Below are 20,570 nucleotides of genomic sequence, written 5' to 3' on the forward strand. Positions count from 1 at the left end.
TGATTGGTGGAGGAAACGATATTGTTTTCATGAATCGTCCAAAATTCTATAGAAATCGCATTTTTAGGTTCATGCCTGAAATATTGCACCTCGCGTAACTTTTGATCTCATCGATAGAACTTTTCGAAAACTTCAGACATGCTAGCTTTATATTTCAACAATCACTGTGCAAAATTTCAATAAAAATGTAGCGTAGTTTCAGAGATATTGCAGTTTGAATGAGAAAAGTCCAAAAAGTCCTATTTTCGTAGAATTACTGTTTCTCAGGCCGCACAAACTCCAGAAAGCTCAAATTTTGTGATATAATAGTGTGATAGTTGATCTATCTGACGCAGAAAATTTGATCGAAAAATATCATCAGAGTAAAAAGATATGGAAGTTCAAAGTTGAAGTGACAGTGCGCGTGCTTCCAATTTCTATACAATTAAGAACGGTACTGTATATGATTATTCATTTTTAAGTACTTTTACTTCGAAAGTTTTTGTACTAAATTATAACTTCAGAAAATTGGTCTTAAACCTCAAAAGTGACGTTAATTCGCTTTCATCTATGGTTGAAATCTTTGAATTTGTTTAAGAGTCTGGTAGATCAAACATAGATGATTTGAGCATAAAATAAGTTTTTTTTAAGGAGAGCCTTCAATTTCTTTAAAAAAAACTTTTTCTATACTCAAATCAAACAAGCCTTATCTCTAAGCTCTTTTGCAAACTCAAAGATTTTAACCTTTGATGAAAATAAATCAAACCCTAATATTGACTCGTTTTTTTCGCTTGCTGCTAGTATTAAAATGTTATGTATCTTATAATGAAACCTCATTCTAAAAAATTTAACATAACACTTCCCGTTACTCAAATATATTAAGTAAATAAGCATAATTTTGTCTATTGGTTTCTGAAATATAAAATCCCAAACTTTTGTGTTTGATGCCTTAGATTTTTTGCGATCCTTAATGTGTTCATAATGTTAAACAATACACCGAGAAAATATAGAATTTTGTGCAGATTTTTTAACGTGAAGATCAGGTACATGTTTCTTGAACATTTCCGTAAAACAAGACTTAGAAAATTAACTCAAATTATACTTTTTATTTGTGATTTCTAGCTGAACTATACTGAACTATACTATACAAACTTATTTTGATCAAAAATTTGAAATTTGGAAATGAAATTGACAAGCAATCTTAAGTTCGTGATCTCTTGAATTCCTCAACAATTTTTGTTGATTGTTTAATTTGCTTGCATCTAAATTTTTTTTCTAAAATAATACGATTCCCGAATCTTAATTCCAGATCAGATCAGTTGTTATAAGCGAAGTCCAGAAAGTAGCAGAATTTGAAACTTGGGATAATTTTTTGAGGTTTTGGCATTAGGTTTTAGTCTAGATTGTTACTCTTGATTAACCTGTTTCTATTATCATAATTTGATACGGAATTTAAAATTTTGAATGCAAAGTAGAATACCTCGCTTGCTTTTTTTGGATCCTCATGGGAGGGGGGGGGGGGTTAAACCCCAAATCCCCCCCCGGCCATGCCATAAGCACTTAAGTTTTGGAATTTTCGAAGGTAATTGGACGTATAAAAGAAACGTGGGATATGGAAAAAAGGGGTATATATCATGAATTTTCGGAAAAGATATAACGGCTTATCGATGTAACTTGAACCCCCAATTTCTGCTAAAGATGGACATTTTTATAGCATTTAAAGATGAGTTACGATGTATTACAACAGAATTATACCACTCTTTCAAAATGCAACTAGCATTTTATCAGCTTTGCACCATAATCTTTCTGAAATGCTTCATATGTAGTTCTAAATCAGAATAACTAATGGCATTCTCTGAAAGCATTGAATTGGCACTACACAAGTTTGCTTTAATGCTTTTAAGCATTATTGTAGCATTTTACTAAAGCATTGATCGATGCTGTATTTAGTAATGCAACCCTTAACTTAAGGGGGGGGGGGGGGGTGGGGGTTAGGGTCTAACACTTTCAAAAAATCGATTTTTTTTTATTTTTTTATTTTCTTATTGTAAAACATTTCAAGAATGTTGTATCAAACTTTCAAGTCAATTGAAGCAAAACTGTAGAAATTATAGGCCTTTATCTTTTCCTATCTAATACTGCAAGAAAGCAAGAGCAGAAACTTCAAACGCGTTTTTCTTGAAAGCACATTTTTAAAGTTTGTGGACATCGTCATTTGAAAACTACTTCACCGATTCTTTTCAAATTTGGAACATGTTTTCTACATATAAAATACCAGACCCCAACGTTTTTCTTTTTTTATTTTTTTACTTTGGGGAGATTTTACAGATAAAAAATGTCGGATTTTTTCGTGAAAAATCGTAGTTTTTACTTAAAACAGCCACAAAAAATTCATAAAAATTTTTTAAAGTTAAATAAAAACGTTGGGGTCCAGAAAAACATCTATTTAAAATATTTTGCTCTGATTTTTTGACTTCAGATGATTCTGTGCTGAGATACAGTGTCCACCGCAAATCCTGTTTTCTAAAAGGCATCCTCGAAAGTGCTCCGTCACCGGCTCATTTTTCAATATTTTTCTACGAAAAAATTACTAAATGTTCTTTTAACAATGCTTTGTATAGTGCAAAAAATTTGAATACATTTGTTTGAACGATAGCTCTAGAAAAAAATCGTGAAAATGGTGTTTTTTTTTTACCCGTTAGACCCTACCCCCCCCTTAAAATTAGGCTTTTCCTTTTAAATAATGTGATTTATTCTAATTCTCTCTGATTTCTCGAAATGATTCCCACTAATTGAGTTGTCTGTTTCACCACTAAAGAGAAAAAATTTTTTTTAAAACGTTGAAAACTTCATTAGAATTACTTTATATGGCGTTTAGCGGTATAATAGGATAAAGGAAGAATAAGAGATTATTATTTGCATGGGATTTTCTTGAATCTATGCAAACAAAATGAGTTATTTTCGATTTTAGGCGTTTTAGGACTAAAGTAGGCTCTAGGTCCAAAGTAGGAGCACTCACCCTAGGATGTAGTTTCTATTCTACCTGACAGTTGAAGAACTTTTCTTCCGAATTTCTAGCAATAGAGTCTGGACATTTGCGAAATCAACTTAACGTGACTACCATTTTCTGTATTGCTAGGTGTTGTCCGAATTATAAAATGCCTCTTAAAACGATTTTTACTTGATGGGAGATATTAATCAAACAGTAACGCCACAAAGTCCTCCATAGAAGAGTTTAGAGAATTTGGGAAGCTTTTGGGAACAGACATATAATTAAAAGGAAATTAGCCCCTTATGTTATTTTTTAATAATTATTGAGCAAAATTTTGTCATGAGAAGGTCCTTGCAAGACACGCCGACGGAAATACATTTGATTCATATATCTCACATAAGAGCAGACATTTCAGAAGTGCATTTTTCATAAATGAAATACAACCTTTAAATAAATCTATTAAAATCTAATAAGTTTTAAATCTTTTTCCAGTACAATAAACAATTCAAACACTCCGTTGATTCCAGAAAAACCATCAAATTTGTTACTTTGGTTAACAGAAAACAGGATAAAATCCCTGTTTTTTCAACCAGGGTTTTTTCTCGTTAGAATGCTTTCCAAAACAGAACTTTCGTAAATTAAGCTTATAAATACCTCCAATATTTTTTTTAATAAAAGTTTTTGTGAGAATATCACTTTTTCATTAAAAAAAAACTTTTAAAACACTTACGTGTGTTTTCAATCGCAAGAAAAACACCAGTTTTTGAAATTCAATTTATCGCTTCGTATCTAGCAATATTTTTTCAAAAAATATTTAAAACACTAGAAGAAGACTAGAAAAGATGATTCTACTTACTTTTTAAGAGATCTCTGAAGTAAAAAGCCGTAGTAAAATGAGTTTTAAATTTATCTAAAATTTACACCTTTTTGTTTACGTTTTTTTTCCTAAATACAAAACGTCAAACATTTGCCTGGCATCGCAAAATCTATGACCTGGAAGAAAAATAATGAGAACCCCGTCATGCATTGTTTGTAGGCGTCAAATAACGCCCAGGCATCAAAAACCGCAAAAAAAATGTATTCAAACTCTATCATGATCTCCGAGTTTAGATGACTGAGTTTTTAAAAATTTCATATTCACGGGTACGAAATTGAAGTGACTTTTTTCGACAGTCAGTTACAGATTGCTATTTAGACTGATCGGTAGCAATGGTGGTAACGTGAAATGTAGCCATTGAATGGAAAATTATTCCACATTCATCTAAGCATGTCAACAGTTTTGAGCACAGGCGTCAACTAATGCCGTTTTCGTTTTGTCCACTGGTGCAGGGCAAAACTTTTCTGAATAAACAAAACAAATCGTCACCCGGGACGATGCAAATAAATATACGGTTGCTATACTCACCCTTATGCAACACTGACAACTTCTACGGGTTGCAACCGCCTGCTTTAGGTTCAAACCTCGGGCAAAACTGGAGGCGTTCTGAATTAATAAACGAACACAAAGACAGCAGTTAGGGCAAAATTCGTGGATATCTAGGTTGCCACTGCTAACAAACGAAAACACAATAAGGGTTAACGGGTTGGGGTTCAACCTCTAGTTTAAACACTTTTCACGAACACTCGTGCACCAGTGCAATTTATATTAACGTAAACAATATAAACACAATCATGGTGTAAGCGAAGTGACGTTTGAAAATCCCTGTTTAGGTGTGATGATGTGCTTTTACTCAAAGCTTAAATGCGAAGCTGCAATGCTTGAAAAGAAATCTGCAAAGCTTAGATCCCATCTCGCAGAGCGGCAGCACCATAAAGATTGTGTTGGCGTCGCCAACGATTTGTTCGAGAAAACTACAACCCGACTATCTCGGTGCTTAGAGATCTTTGGAAAAACCCTTAAGACCTGTCAAAAGTTGGGTGAAATTTTAACTGCAGACACGAGGTCTCTTTTCCACTAGCCGAAAGGGCTACAATAGCTTATGGATCCAGAATTAAAAGAAAAAGTAGAATCACCGACAGAAGGTCTTCAAGCTGGAATTTCGCAAGTTCCGTACCATGGGCGATGTGATCGAAAAGTTATTACTTTTCTCCTTAAGAAAAACCCGTAATATCTGTCAAAAATTGGGTGAAATTTAAACTGCATCGCACTTGCACTCATGCAAAACCATAACCCAATTTCGGCAGCATTTCTATCGCCTAGCCTAGACGGTCCTTGGATCGTGGCCATAGAAGGTCTTCAATCTAGTGGTTGTCAGGCCAAAGCCTTGAAGGTCGTCGGATCGGTTTCATTGGAAGGTTGCCGAGTCGGGAACGATTTGAAAAGTTATCTAGTTGGTAATCTATGGCAAGGTCGATCACGGAGGTAGTTGGACCGGAAACTAAATAGAAAATCTTTGGATTAGAGACCTTCTATCGTCGTCGAGCCGAAGCAACTGAATGTTTGACTAACTGAAACCAGATACAAACGCCACTGAAAGGTTTTCTGATGAGGAAAACCTTAAATTATGTTGTAGATTTTTACAGAATGAATGAAATGAATTGAATTACGATAAATCTGTCAAGCCATAAACAGAGTTTCGTTTAAAAAACACTTTTTTAATGTTGTTTGTACAGATTACACATTTTTTCATTACTTGGATACTTTTAGACATATGTTTTTAAATTATGAATCAGTATGTTCCCAGCTATTCAAATCCGTACTTGGTAAAATAAGTTCTACTAAATTCGTTTGTTTATTTTCAGATCCTACCGTGATAGAACCGGTAAATTGCGCCCGTTCGGTGAGGCGATCCGGCCCCTAATCCCACTGCTGGCTCTTTTCGTAATCAGTACGGTGTGGGCATTATTCTCGCGGAACAGTATTGTTAGTTTGGAACCCAGGATGTTTATTATTCTCAGTGGAACGATATTTTCCAACATAAATGTAGGATTTGGTTATAGTTAAACTTCCTTTTTTTACTAATCATCATTCCATTTCTCGACAGTGCCGGCTGATAGTATCCCAGATGTCGGATACCCGAGCAGACCTCTGGAACGCGTTACTACACGTGCTAGCGGGGGCCACTTTGATTTGCATAGTCCCGTATTCGGCCCTAGGGCTACCGGAACTGGGGCCACAACATGAGCAGTATCTGCTGTACGCCCTAGCCCTGCTCGTGACCGTGGTCCACATCCACTATGGCCAAGGAATCGTACGGGAGATGTGCAACCATTTCCGAATCAAATGTTTCAAAGTAAGAACCCTGACGACTACTCCAGACGGTAATAAGCTAGTAGTAGATACTAATCCCATCAGTAATGGCTGCCATCAAAATAACCAAAACTCAACAACCCCGGTGGCAACCAGTTCCGGCGCAATGGGAACGCCAAATGGTCAACACGCTGACCATCTGAAGCGCCAGTAGTAGTCGGATGTAGTGTGTAGCTCTGGGACCGTATAGACTGTTTACACATTAAGCTTTTTTAGAATACCTACTAGCATAGCTAACACCTGGCTCAACTAATCACTTTGTGTGTTATTGTTTTTGTTTTGTCGCTGTTTTGGCTAGTGATTTTTATTTTACCGAATAAACAACACAGTTAGAATTGCCCATCAAAGCGTGTAGCTATAACTCGTTATTTATCTCACTTTTCTAACGGTTCACTGATAGATTAGATTCTTTTTATCAATCAAAGGGATCCAAAGATGTTGTATATCACTTAACAGATTTTTCAATTCGGCTTATCAAAACATAGATAGTATAGGTTTTTTTTTAAAAAAAATCATCACCTGTAACCAAAAAATTTTGTAAAACACAAGCCAATAATTTTTTGAACGACTTGATAGTTTTATTACCATTCGTTTCAAATAAATGCTATTTATTTTTAATCGAGACAATAAGATATAAACCAATCTAGACAAAATTAAGAGCTTGATGTAACTAATTCAAAAACACTCTCTTGTGCGCACAATGGTCAAAAATGGAAGAAACAAAACATGGTCATCGCTTATAACTTTTTCTGTTTTATAGATTATCTTCTAGGAGTTTTCGAAGAAGTTTTACAATAAAAAAGGTGTATTAGAAATATAATTATTTTTTTTATTAATCCCTCTATAGATGGGGTAAAGTTTTATAAAACTGTATTCTGCACAAGTTTTTCGAAGGCAGCAACGAAATCGAATACGAAGAATAGGGTGAATGTACCCAATCTTGGCCCCTAAGGCATGGTTGACTAGATTTCCCATGATTGTAGTCTTCCTGTAATGTGTACCTTCAAAAGTCCTTCGACAAATATGATTGCTTACTAGCATGAAATGCAGTAAAAATATGTCCTTGCTAGAAAGCGGTTGATAATTTGAGATAAACCTGATCAAACTATTGATTGAAATGCTCCTTATTGTAGCCCCCGCGCCGAATTTTGGCCCTTTATGAGTTCCTTAAATTGGCCGTCTCTAGGAAATACTTGCCTCACTAATACAACAACAGCCTCCACGAATTCATTGAAAATATCCCGGAAGGAAGCACATCAATGTTCTGTATTGTTTTCAAAAAGTCGGAAGTGCGAAATGTCAATCAATTTTCATAATTGATATTTGCATGTAGAATTATAATCTTGCGTAAAAAAGCTTTACTTGTTTATTTCAGTTTTTGTGTGTTTATAATTTCTATTATAAGTTCCAAACTATTACATTGGTTAACACAAATATGTGCAATTATCCAGCAAACAAACCGTTTGCTAAATCTTTAACATGCAATTATGATAGATCTATTTCCATTGAAGTCAACAGGTTAACATAAGATGGTAAATGTTCATTTTTTTTTATTCCACTCCCATAAAAGTAGGACCGACATTTTAAAAACCATTATGATCGAGGCAAGAAGCAAGCTAAAGCTAAAACTTAAGTCAGCGAACGATTCTTTGAATCATACATATTTAAAATGTCGCCCTTAGGAATTTTCTAGCAATCGTTTGCGTACACCGGGATAGCAAAACAAGACAAACTTTCGCTCACTCCAGCCAGCCTGATAGAAATAGATTGCATCTCACTCATTCGTTTGGAAACTATAGGCAATGGAAGCGAAAAGCAAATTCAAAAGCTGGGTGAAATTCAAGCTGCATCTCACTCGCACTCATGCAACATCATCACCCAAACTCGGCAGCGCTTCTTTCGCATATTCCTTTCCTACAGAGAACAAACGTCATCACCTCATGCTGATGCACAGTGATCTATAATAAAAAACAAACTTGGTCAAAATATTATTTATGATTTCACATGAAATTGCAAACAATATAAATTTAAGTTCGTTACAACATAATATTTCAACATTGCAGTGCATTTTTTTTTTTTAAATAAACATAATATTTAGAGTGTCATAATTTGAGCTTTATAACAAAGCGACACATATGCAGCAAATGTTCATCTTCAAAACAAATCAAATTTAATCAAAATACGTGAAACCTTATTTCCAAACGTGGAATTTTTTGGGTATGGATATAATAACTTCAACATTGAGATCCAAGATATCAATTCGGATTCGGATCCGGTATATTAATTTATTAAGAGGTAACTTCTATTGAGAAAAAAAGTTCTCGAAATTAACCATAAAAGAGCAGCTCAATTTGTAGCATTATATTTCCAACTAAGATGCCAAATACGCTTGAGTCGGCTTGATGGATAAATAAATTGATTATAGGCCAAAATACATTCATAATATTTTTAATTTATTTCAATCATTCATTTTACTTTCGACCGGCTTTTCAATTTCCAGACCACTGTGCACCGTCGGCCGACGAACTGCCGCCGGCTGCCGACTGCCTGCTGATGTCGTTTTCACACATACATGCATACTTCTATTTGTGGAATTGCATGCCAAGATTAGGCAAAAAATATATTTATATTTTCTTGAATTCTAGATAGAAAATGTACGTTGTTTGGAGTAAGTTATAATTTTATATTTTTTGCCATGTTTTGCTGCAACCAACGGTAATTTTTAGTGATTTTACCATAAAGAAGTGTGTTTTTAAACTCAATCCGAAGATGGCAGATGCACTAGCAAGGTAGGTTCATTTTAGATTTTTTCCGAAGATCATAATTTTATTTGCAGTTTGTCATGCGAAAAAAAATTATTACGCAGTCATTTGGATTCAATCGTGGACAAATGCTATGCAGAATCTTGCCGTATGCGATTTCCTTTTATGTTTAATTTTTTTTTCATTTTTAGGCGTATGTTTGACATGAAAATCACCAAAATGCATTTTGGCATGCCAAGATTAGGAGCATGCCAAGTTAAGGCTCACTTACCCTATAGGGTTCTAAAATTAATTCCTAACGTGCTTATAGGTGTAGATATAAACGGCTTCAATTTAAAAGTTATCTCTGAAAATGATTCAATTTTAAAGGCTTCTTAAAAGCAACTTTAGATCAATTTATATAACTAAAATATGTAGGGAAAAGTCGGGTAAGACGGACACAGCGAGTAAAACGTACACTTTCAATATTTCGAAAATTACAATGTTTGGCACAAATCTAATGATGGGAATATTTTCGCCTAAGTATATAAAAACTTCGAGACCCTTTGTTTATTTATAGCAAGCAAGGTCTCCTAATAAACAAAACAAACAAAAACTTTGAAGATCTATTAGGGCATCCGCAGCAATCGCGAGCAAAGTGAAAATGCTCGCGAGTTTAATCACTTCTATACCGCACCGGGGGTTAGTATGAAGGTGAGCAAAATAGGGCCGTTGCCGTCGGGACCGACAAAATCACCAAATTTGCTCACTAGAAAGGGGCGAGAGCAAACATGCACTGAAACAATTCTACCGTTTTAAGCAGAATTAAACAAACGACGTTGTTTACTCGATTCTGAATCAATACGAAGTGGCCAGCAATATGGCTCGGTATGACGGAAGCGAACCACTTTGACATACATACACGAGCCGAAGGATTCAACAGAGTTGTTAAAAATCGCATCTTGGGCAGAAACTTTTTTTTATTGCACAAAAACTAATTCCATGAAATATTTCCGAAAAGCCCTTCAAGCCCGACGATTGCTTGCTGAAGATTTAATGGAGTAATAATAATCGAGACCAGTGCGCTGTGCAGGATTTTTGTATCCAACCGGCCAATATGGGTGGCATTCCAGTACTGTCCCTACCGATTCGGCTTTCGAAACGAGGTCTCTCAATAAGTTTGCAACTAATGGGACCCAGTTTTTCGGAGCAGCAACTATTTCAGTCAACACGTTGGATAGAAAAAAGTTGATGATTTTTAAGAAAAGTATAATTTTAATAGAAATATAATAAATAAATAAAGTTGAATTTTAGTTGAACTGTTTAGTTTGTTGAATTTTGTTTTTCGGGTCCATGTGTTAGGAAATATAAGTGCCCGGCGTTTTGAAAGCAAAATCGAGCTTAATTCGAAAATACATTCTTATCTGAACTTATTTTATTCAATCAAGTCGTCCTATACAATTCAATAAGTTTTTAATCACAATCCAGCAAACGGGTGACACGGAATTGGAAACACCGTAAGGGAAACTCAACTCTTTGCCGAAAGGATCAAAGTTGAAACGGTCGCCGAAAACAACCACGGTGTCCTATAGATATGATGACGAGGCCAAGCGAAGCAAACATCCTGCTAACTGCTAAGAAGTTCTTGCTGCATCCGTCATCGGACCCGATTGCTGGTCGTCTAAGCTGCTTGGCCTTAAGGCAATTGCTGCTGCTGTACGGCATGTTCAACCAGGATGTAGACTTTGACGTCACGTTACGGATAGCAGCTAACCCGTCGAACAACTGCCAACAACCCCCAGGCCCTATTAGGACCAACATTAATCGAAATTTTAGCAAAAAAACTGACGACTCCGAAAATTTACTCGGACCGTATTAATTTAAGATTAAGATTTTCTTCAAAAGTTTTCTCAGTGCAATGCTAAATTTGAAAATATAATTATGCTACCGCCCGGTGCGCGTAAGAGTGTGTATCCTAAAACCGGTCCGCTGAAATGAGCAAAACCGGGCCGCGTATACTCACTTATTGGTGCGTTTGCTCTTATGTGATGTAATTTTTCCTTCTCATAAAATAGTTTACAACTAGCAAAATTTTCGAAAATTTCAACCGTTTTAAATGGTGGAGTGTTTATAAGGCTTCTTTTTAACCATCTTGAGGAACATCAGCGAATTTCGGTCAAAAGGCTTGAACAACAAACGTTTTGAAAAAAAGTTTCTAAGGCGGGTAAGATACCTCATGGTCGGGTAAAACGGACACATAAGTTTCTCTAGGTATTTTAAAATTTTAATCGGTTTGATCATCCATAGGCCTTCAAAAGACATCGGCAAGAGCAATACTCGGTGGAAAAGCTCTTACCATCTCAAAAAGGCCATAAAAACTGTAAAAACAGGATCTCCGGTGAAGAAAACGCCTATAAAATAGGGAATTCTGAAATCACGCTGTTTCGCTTTAGGACTCAGTTGGTTCCCTTTTGGTTTAAAAACGTTTTCAAATACTTAACTCACAAAAGAATGTTCTTTTACAGCATTTTCTGCAGCAAAATGTACCTTTTCTGAGCAGTGTCCGTTTTACCCGACCAATTTTGAAAAGTGTAATTTGCAAGCATGTTTTAAATAGCTATAAAAACAGTCAACAGGAAATTTTCTAACTCTAATGGTTAATGCGATAGCAAACAACCTAAACTGCCCATCTGCACGAAAACTGCGATGAAAAAAGCAATATCTGATTTTCTATAGCGATTCTACCTCAGGGTGTCCGTCTTACCCGACTTTCACCTTTGTTCTCTCGAAAAATTCAGGAATTTCTTTAAAAAAGCCTTGCAAGAATAAGATGGGAAATGGGGCAGGTAAAAGAAGTTACGCTTTGCTAAAATCCGATATTTTTTTGCTTTTATTAATATTTAAACACTTGTTTTAAAAAACAATTATTAAATAATTTTCCAATTTCAGAGAGTTTTCACTAAAAAAAACCCTTTTAGAACTTGTTTTTAGTATAGCAAGACGCAAATTAGAAGGTTGATAAAATAACACCGTATGAAATTTTTTCAAAAGTTAAAAATATTAACAATTTAAAAATAACACAGAATAAATTAAGAACCTTTTTCGATCTGTAATAAGCCTTTGAAGTAAATTCCGAGTAGCTACCTAGACGGCCATAAAAAATCAACTTGGTTTTTCGGAGGAACAAAATGAACCTCAGGAACCTTTTCAAGACTTTTGAAGAAATTTGGTCACATAAATGCGGTTTCAAGAGAAAAAAACAAAATCAGGATCAGGATTATCAGGAAGATTGATAAGAATTTGAGGCAGATAAATTTGTAACCTTCAATGGCAATTGAAGACATTCTCCCATATTCTGTCAGCATATTGTACCTATGTATAAAAAAGGTAATGAGATGCATAAAATATTTTTTTTGATAATATTCATACGGGCCTTTTAGATGCTTTGAAGAAACTCAGAAATAATTTAGTAGTTTTGAACTGTTTTTTTGAATTTTTTTACGAGTTTGATAAGGGTTGTTAAAATTTCACATGCATATAATCGGCACTTTTATTGCAGATAATGATGAATTTCGAAAAAGTTTTTCTATTTCAAACATTACCTTGTTCTGATCTATGTTTCATACGAGATATTCTTCAGACAGCGATAAAAGTTCTGTTCAAAAACCACGAAACGAATCAATCTTATTTATTGTTAAAAGGGATAAGTTTCAGCAAGCCCGTATTGTGTACTTGTTTTTCATACATTTGTTGTGACTTTTGAAGCGCGTGTAAGCTTTCATACAGGACGAGAAATAATACTGTTTTTCTAATGAAACAATTTTTGAAATTTGTTCTGCTTGATGAGGTTATTTGTGTATTTATCAATCCCAGTTAAGTTCCTTAAATCAACTTGATAGATAACTTTCAAATTTGTCAAGATCTTACCATTTTTCCGCAGAACCTTCTGGAGCATGACTTTTCTTGTGATACTTTGTGTTGTATAGAAGTTTTATTAAATCTCCCAGGAGCGGACGTGGTTTTAAAACTGACCATCTTTACATGGTATGAAGTCATCATAAACCCTAGCTTTACTTTGCTTTTTTTTACAACGAGGTCAAAAGATAATTTCATTATCTTCAAATAATGGAAAATCTTAAAGAACCACAGAAATAGGAAAAATATAAAGTAAAATCATATGTAAAATTTGCTGCATACCAATTTGGCAAACTATTTTAAACAAACTCAGAAAGGGACTTTCTCAAGTACACTTTATGAAAGAATGTTTACTAGTTCAATTCTTTTATGATTTTTTTAAGTTCTACAACCACAGACAAACAGACAGAACACTTAGAAGAAAATTCATTAGATTGGCCTACCAAACCTTTTTGCACATTTAAAAAATATGCAGTTTACCTATGACATTGTGATGTTGCACAAATTGTAAGCAAACTTTTTTTAAGTTTAAGTGGAGCAATCCAAGAGCCAGGGGACATTCTCTAGGATCAAGGTGGAGGCCTTCTGGAATAATTAAATTTTGATGTATGTTCTAATAACTTTTCAAAAGATGTGCAACGTAGAACGGGGTAACTAAAGGGTGATACGGTCAAAATTTGGTCAAGGGAAAACGCGTGTAAATCGCTGAAATCGTTTATTTAAAAAATCAAATTAAATTTCTTTTTCAAGTTTATTTTAAGTATAAAATTCAGGAAAAATATTCAGTTAAGCTTCCGTTTTTTCAAATCCGAATTGCCGGGCCTTACGCTTAACCCCTGCCATCAGATTTTGTACAGCCACCTTGTCCACAGAAAGCCAGTTTGCCTTGAACTGCTGCTCGTCCTTAGCAGTTTTTTTGGTCTTCTTTAGGTTCCGCGGCGTATCACTCCATAGCCTTTTAACCGTAATGGCAAGATGCCAAATCCGGCCAAAACAGTACAGAACAACCGTGTTTCTTCAGGAAAGGCAGCAGACGTTTATTCAAACACTCTTTCAAGTAAATTTCTTGGTTGACAGTCCCGGAAGCTATGAAAATGCTGCTTTTCAAGCCACAGGTACAGATGGCTTGCCAAACCAGATATTTCTTCGCGAACTTTGACAGTTTCGTGTGCTTAAAAATATCTGCTACCTTTCCCCTTCCTTTTGCCGTATAAAACTCCTGTCTCGGAAGCTGCTTGTAGTCGGCTTTGACGTAGGTTTCGTCGTCCATTACCACGCAGTCAAACTTCGACAGCATCGTCGTGTACAGCCTTCGGGATCGCGCTTTGGCCATCGTATTTTGTTTATCATCGCGATTTGGAGTCACTACCTTCTTGTTAGTCGATAGTCCGGATCGTTTTTTGGCTCGATGCACGGTTGTAGACGATACACCCAGCTTATTTGCGGCATCTCGGAGAGAGAGGTTAGGGTTTCGCTTGAAACTACCGGCAACTCTCTTTGTCGTCTCAGCGGCTTCCGGTTTTCGATTTCCCCCCGATCCAGACTTCCTGGCTGTCGACAAACGTTCCTCAAACACTTTAATTACATTTGTATCGGTTGATTTGGCAACTTTTAGCGATTTTGCCAGCTTTGCGTGCGAGTAGCTCGGATTTTCGCGATGCGCAGGCAAAATTTTGATACGCTGCTGTTCTTCCTTGGACGGCATTTAGACAACTGAAGAGTGAATTCCAAAATCATAATAGGAGCAACATTCTCTACACACACACCTTCAAAATGAGGGGTGTGCAGGTTTTTTAAATGCGAAATTGAAAGAAATACGTCAAGTTAATATTGACCAAATTTTGACCGTATCACCCTTTATGAAGTCATCAAAAACCCTAGTTTTAATTTGCGGGGTCAAAAGATAATTTCATTATCTTCAAATAATAGGAACTCTAAAACAACTACAGAAATAGGAAAAATATAAAGTAAAATCCTAGGTAAAATTTACTGCATACCAATTTGGAAAACTATTTTAAACAAACTCAGGAAGGGACTTTTTCAAGTAGACTTTATGAAAGAATGTTTACTGATTCTCCTTCAAATAAATTTAGATTTAAAATTGTTGCTGGTGGTTTTTTTTTATCATTTAGAAGCAGATCTCTTAAATGTTCACTTGAATTAATTTTTTTTATGATTTTTTTAATTTCTACAACCACAGACAAACAGACAGAACACCTAGAAGAAATTTCATTAGTTTGCTTTTTTGAACATTTAAAAAATATGCAGTTTTCCTATGACATTGTGATGTTGCACAAATTGTAATGAAAATTCTAATGAAATGAAAGTTCTAATGAATTATGCAAATATAATCTATGATTTTGATCGGATGATCATCTTCAATATCTACTAACGTTCTGATTCTTTATGATAATTTTAAAACCTTGTTTAAGCTTTGAAATCGTTTTCGCCAAAAAAAATTGATAAATCTATTTCTAGTTGTCACGAAAAGATAAACAAAATAGATGAAAGCCAACGGCTACCATGATGAAAATTATTATTTTCAAAGTCGTAAAGTGGTGCTATCTGGTGTCGGTATTGCCTAGCTCTTTCATTGTTTTGCGAAGAATGATATTAGAGTGTCCTATTTTTTTATCTGTGCTACCGCTTAAATCAGTAATTGACGTCTGATGAAATGCTAAATCCAAGGCCTAAAGCAGTTCTAAAACATTGAGGGCCAAATGAGGTAGTTTTCGTTATCGTTTTGGTTTTGATTGATACACTACCTATGTCTGAGATACTTCTAAAAAAATAGAGGAATTCGTACCTATTAAAAAAATTTTAGTCCTTGAAATCAAAGTAGAATCAATTTTGAAATTGTTCTACTTAATATTTTTTTTATATATCAATCTTTTATTGGGACAAACTTAAATTTATGGAATTGATCGTCATTGTCTTCGAAAAAATATGGAAAACTTCGTAACACGGAATCTTTTAAGCGTGTTTCCTTGTAACTACCTTAGAGCCGCTTATACCACTAAGCTTCAAGGACCTAATTTTTTCATAAAAAGAAAAATTGTAAAATTTCAATTATTTCATGCCAAGTCGACTACCTTCTTTTCAACACTAAGAAATTAATTACAAAAAAATGAGTTTTAAAAAAGAAATGAAACACTTTGAAGCTTGTTATTGCTCTTTCATGTTCATTATTCCATGGTCCGGGTAACAAATTTTTCCCAAAAACTTAAAAAATTACGAGGTAACATTTCTACGCATTTGTTTTTCGGAAGATGCGTTGAACCTAACTAGGGTATACACTTTTCAAACTGATTAGGCTCAGCTTGGTAATTGGCTTAATATAGTATTATCCAAAGTTTGTCTTTATGTGATTGAAATTTGTCTTATATTGCACTCTTTCTAATCGCTTGGTGTAGTGGATAGAAATATGTTACTTAGATGTTTCAACAAGTTGTTAAACGAAAATCGCAAAGGCTTACACAATAGTTCGCTCTAGTATTGTAGGAGATTTGAAAGTATCTATAGCTTCGCTTAATCCCCCCAACGTTCGCTTGCTTCGGGTTACTGTTGCATAACGAAAGGCGTTTATTTAGAGCGCCAAACGTATGCATGTCCCCAGTGCAAAATGCACCACTTCCAAAATTAACACACAATGTTTTATACTTTCACTCACGTGGCGCGATAACTCACAACATCGACTCGCAAACGGCTCTCCCACACCCACCCAAAAGATCCCCGGCTACGGAAAGTCATCGGCCCTACTCAGCTACTAAACGAATCGAAACGCGTCATCAACAACATCAACACCATCTTCAATGTGGGTACCTCTACACTTAATATATGTATGCTCGAGCGATACTGATAGCAGAATTGCATGAAAAAAACTGTAGATTATAGCTTACGAATAAAAGTTCTTCGAGATTGCTGGAGAGTAAATGCACTTAAATCTAAATCGGTACTACCGTTATCTAGTACAGCTACAAATATTTACTACACCAACTATACTAAGGAGGTGAGTGCAACAGTATACGCATGGACGCATGGACGTCAGTTGAAATTATTTCGCGCTAATGATGGCGGCAAATCAGCGTCCTAATTGTGTACGTACAGGGAGGAGAAGCATGTAGCATGTGATGTATATCTACTAAAAAAGTAAACAACTTGTTTCTAACACCGGCCAGTAATGACTTTTGTTGCTCCCCTCTTAAAAACGCCAGATAAAAGCTACAGCCAAAGCAAACAATCATCACACCTCGAATGGGTCGGCAGCTACAACAGCAACTCAAAACAATCATCAACAGGAACAACAACCACTACGAAATGGCAACGAGGAAATGATGGTTGAAATTGAACTGTAACGTTGCAGAGGAAAACGCCAAATAACATGTAGACAAATAGTAAATAACATAAAATACCTACGTATACATGTAGAAAATACCTCTCACTTTCGTGAGAGGTGGATGACGATTAGCGGATGTGCGAAATCTGGACACATCAAGATGTGTATCTTCATGAAGAGATTACCTACTTAAGTTTGTATATATTGAGTAGAATAAATAGATAAATTGTGACCGAGATCAAAATGACCAAATGCCTTGTTTGTTTGTCGTTAAATTTATTGTGAAAGAAACTTCTGTTGTTTGGTTTTCATCACCGCACTTTTCTATGGTTTTCTTTGATTAATATTTTTTAATGATTTATGTAAGACAAAATAAAAACTGCTGTTTTTTACGTTTCGGTTTACTGAACTTCAGCCATCTTCAGAAACACTGTGTTTAAAATAGATAGAAGGTAATAAATTTTACAATCTTTCCAAAAAACTTTTACTAAACAATTTCTTATGCACACTATCTCGAAACTCACAACTTGTTTTGCCGCGGGTTTCCCTAACGGCCGTCTCCTCAAATTTCATATTGCTCATATATAACGTATTCAAACATTCATCCGATTATGGTTTCATATTGTAGCATGTAAAATATTAAATACCTATTTAAATTTCTTTCGAAGAAAATCCTTCTAGCGTAAAATGCCAACCAGAAACAACTTCTCCTTCTTTTATATCGAAAAGCAGCCTGCACACTTATGCTTTAGTGCCACACAAAACATCACTGACAGATCCTGCCACTACGGTTTGTGTTTGTTTTGGGAGCACAAAAAAAAATCAATCAGTCTTGTTGGCGATGGCAAACGATACACTTGTTCCGATTCATCCCCACGAGTGGACTGAATTACGGGATTTGTTTAAGAGTGATTGGCCTGAGCACATGTTCGCTTATGGTGTCCTCAACAACTATACCCGATGGAGAGCAAATGATCCGACTCTAGAAGTAGCGATCTACTCATACAATGGAACCTGGAGACAAAATGGTATTTTTATATTGTTTGTGAGTTCTGATTGAAGTATCTTTCATCTTTTTTTGAATAGTGATGATTATGAATAATTACGGTAATATCGTTTCAGGATGAGTTCGAAATCTATTTTTATTCGTTCGAGTCATCTGAAAACTATCCTTCCTTGACAGAGGCACTGTGCCTAATAAAATGGCAAAACTATTCGGAAGTGAGTCTTGACTTCCTAGAGAAACACAGGCCGGCGCTAAACGGCGCAATCGAACGACTCGATTTACAAGTCAAAAATGATCGAGTTGCTTTTGTTTACCACATGTCAAAAGAAAGAGCAACAGGTTTGAAAGTAACAGTTCCCCCTGGAATGCGTCTGGCAACGGTAGCGCTTCCATATTTGGACTTCATATATGAGCAATGGCCTCTCAAGGCCAGCATCAGCCTCGAATCGGGAAAGAATCTGCTAAGACGACTTATTTTATTTAATGATAATGTTGGCCTCTACGACAACCGGGAAAATCTGGTCTGCTGGTGTTTACGGTAAGTTATTCAAAAATAGCTGTAATCATAATCTTAGTGTTTGTTAATCGAAACAAACAGATATTCCAGGAAATTACTTTAAGAGAGAGTATCATGGTAATTTTTCTGTTGTAGAGATCAAACGGGAGCCTTTTCGGATCTACAAACAGCATCGAATCAGGTGAGAAAAGGATACGCCCAAATAGTTGTTACAAAAATAGCACAACAGCTTGCGAGCCATGGAGATGACTCGTATGCTTTCATCCTGGATGATAACTTTAAATCGTGCAAGCTTTTCGAAAAAGTTGGGTTTGTCTGTATCGGTAACATAAACTGGGTTGTAATAAGAAAAAGTCTTAACTAGATTTTTTTTTAATGTTCCTTGTTCGCATCATTCTAATAAACATCCCAAAAGGACGCTGGAAAAGAAGGTAGAGATAAAATTTGGATTGATTTAATCTAACTACGTTAGTTGATTTGTCCGATGACCTTACCCTTACCCATCGATACCACATGATCACTCTCCCGAAACCTCCTACCTTACAAGGAATATTTAAAGGAGGTAGTGCCGAGGCAGCCTTGCTTTAGTATTAGTACCGTCTGTGACGTCACTGTTGCCAATAATCTGTGAATTTCTATGGAAATTTTTCCTTTTTTGTTAGCAATTAAAAAAAATTGAAGATTTTTTCAACTTTGAAGGCACACAATTCTAGAAATATTATTATTCTTCAAGACTGATACTAAAAAAGTTGAATGTAGTAGTTGTTTTGCTTTAATTCAGACGATTGAAGTAGCTGAGGTATCTAACTCAAGTTGACAAAACTTGATAATTAGTTCAAAATTTTGCTTATAAATGTTGAAATCAGTTAGGTTTGAATCGTTGATAAAATAAAACAACCGAAAATAGTATTTTTCGAATCCGAACCCAATCTTTTATTGGAATTTAGTAAACCAAAGTTGCAATGGTTTTATTGGGGTTAATTGTTCTAAACTAGAAACTCATATGGTACACCATGTTAGATTCAAATCATGACGATGAGGTGCACTGCCATAAGCTACCAATCAGACCTTTTGAAAGGGAAAAATTATTATTTTTGCTCGTTTCACATAGAGCATGACTGTGCATTGAATAACAAATTCAAGAATAATACACACTGCAGTCTATTAAACACAAAGAAACCTTATAGCACAATCAACTAGTGGCCTTACAACCTAATACGAATCAAATTGAATTTTAATTTAGTTCGTTAATGTGTTTAACTTTGAAATTTGAGTTTTACCAGTATAAACCTTCGACAGCTTGGCAACAGTGACGTCACGAAAAAAATCCAATATGGCTCTCGGCACTACCTTCTTTCAATATTCCTTGCCTACCTTACTCATAATTCTACACGTTAAGTTCTGACCATGGTGTGTGTATAAAGGAGGTGTTACCTTATGCCAAATTCCCGATTTTGCCATTTTGGCCATTTCGCTTCTCGCAACCGCGGAACTCATGGAGTTTGTTTACCAACAAACTACTGAACAGCTGATCAAATATGTTTATGTTTTTAAACAAACTCGTTGAGTGCCCCGCACACTCCGCGTCTACTTACTGTGAAAGGCAGGAAACCTTGCGTTTCTAAAAACCTTGGTTCTGACTGCAGTTTCTTCCGAACAGAAATTCAAATTTTCAGACGGTGGCTTTCCACTTACTCGGCTTCCGTAGGCATGGTCCATTAAGGAAAAGAACGTTTCACGCGGTCAACAGTCGTTAGGTGGCGTGCTAAACCCACCGCATTTTACTTGGTCACTATCTCTTTTGTGCACATCTTGCCGATATACCGTATACAAT

At 35.5% G+C, this 20,570-nt stretch overlaps 2 protein-coding genes across 4 annotated transcripts in view; both read left to right on the forward strand.

Annotated features, from left to right (window-relative positions):
- Positions 1–17,465, forward strand: part of LOC129744232 (ethanolaminephosphotransferase 1) — a 32,710-nt gene extending 15,245 nt beyond the window's left edge. Inside the window, exons 5-7 of one of the 3 annotated variants that reach the window (XM_055736652.1) lie at positions 5,714–5,894; positions 5,956–6,204; positions 17,092–17,465. In XM_055736652.1, coding sequence (XP_055592627.1) covers positions 5,714–5,894; positions 5,956–6,204; positions 17,092–17,232 — 571 coding nt within the window. In that variant the 3' untranslated portion in view covers positions 17,233–17,465. Of the gene's footprint in view, positions 1–5,713; positions 5,895–5,955; positions 16,714–17,091 lie in introns of those variants that run through there. The other 2 variants (XM_055736653.1, XM_055736651.1) reach the window with 2 other exon arrangements.
- Positions 17,466–17,587: 122 nt separating this feature from the next.
- LOC129744234 (glycine-N-acyltransferase-like protein 3) lies at positions 17,588–19,163 on the forward strand. The gene is made up of 3 exons (XM_055736654.1): positions 17,588–18,258; positions 18,336–18,757; positions 18,872–19,163. The coding sequence occupies exons 1-3, from the start codon at positions 18,055–18,057 to the stop codon at positions 19,098–19,100; spliced, it is 855 nt and encodes a 284-aa protein (XP_055592629.1). The 5' UTR covers positions 17,588–18,054; the 3' UTR covers positions 19,101–19,163.
- Positions 19,164–20,570: the final 1,407 nt, after the last annotated feature.

Source organism: Uranotaenia lowii, chromosome 2, assembly GCF_029784155.1.
Source record: "Uranotaenia lowii strain MFRU-FL chromosome 2, ASM2978415v1, whole genome shotgun sequence".
NCBI lineage: Eukaryota > Metazoa > Arthropoda > Insecta > Diptera > Culicidae > Uranotaenia > Uranotaenia lowii.

Excerpts from the sequence above, each read along its gene's own strand:
- LOC129744234 (XM_055736654.1), top strand. The coding sequence starts at position 18,055 with ATGGCAAACGATACACTTGTTCCGATTCATCCCCACGAGTGGACTGAA. Across the intron at positions 18,259-18,335 it reads ATGGTATTTTTATATTGTTT|GATGAGTTCGAAATCTATTT; the intron begins GTGAGTTCTGAT and ends ATATCGTTTCAG. Across the intron at positions 18,758-18,871 it reads CTGGTCTGCTGGTGTTTACG|AGATCAAACGGGAGCCTTTT; the intron begins GTAAGTTATTCA and ends TTTCTGTTGTAG.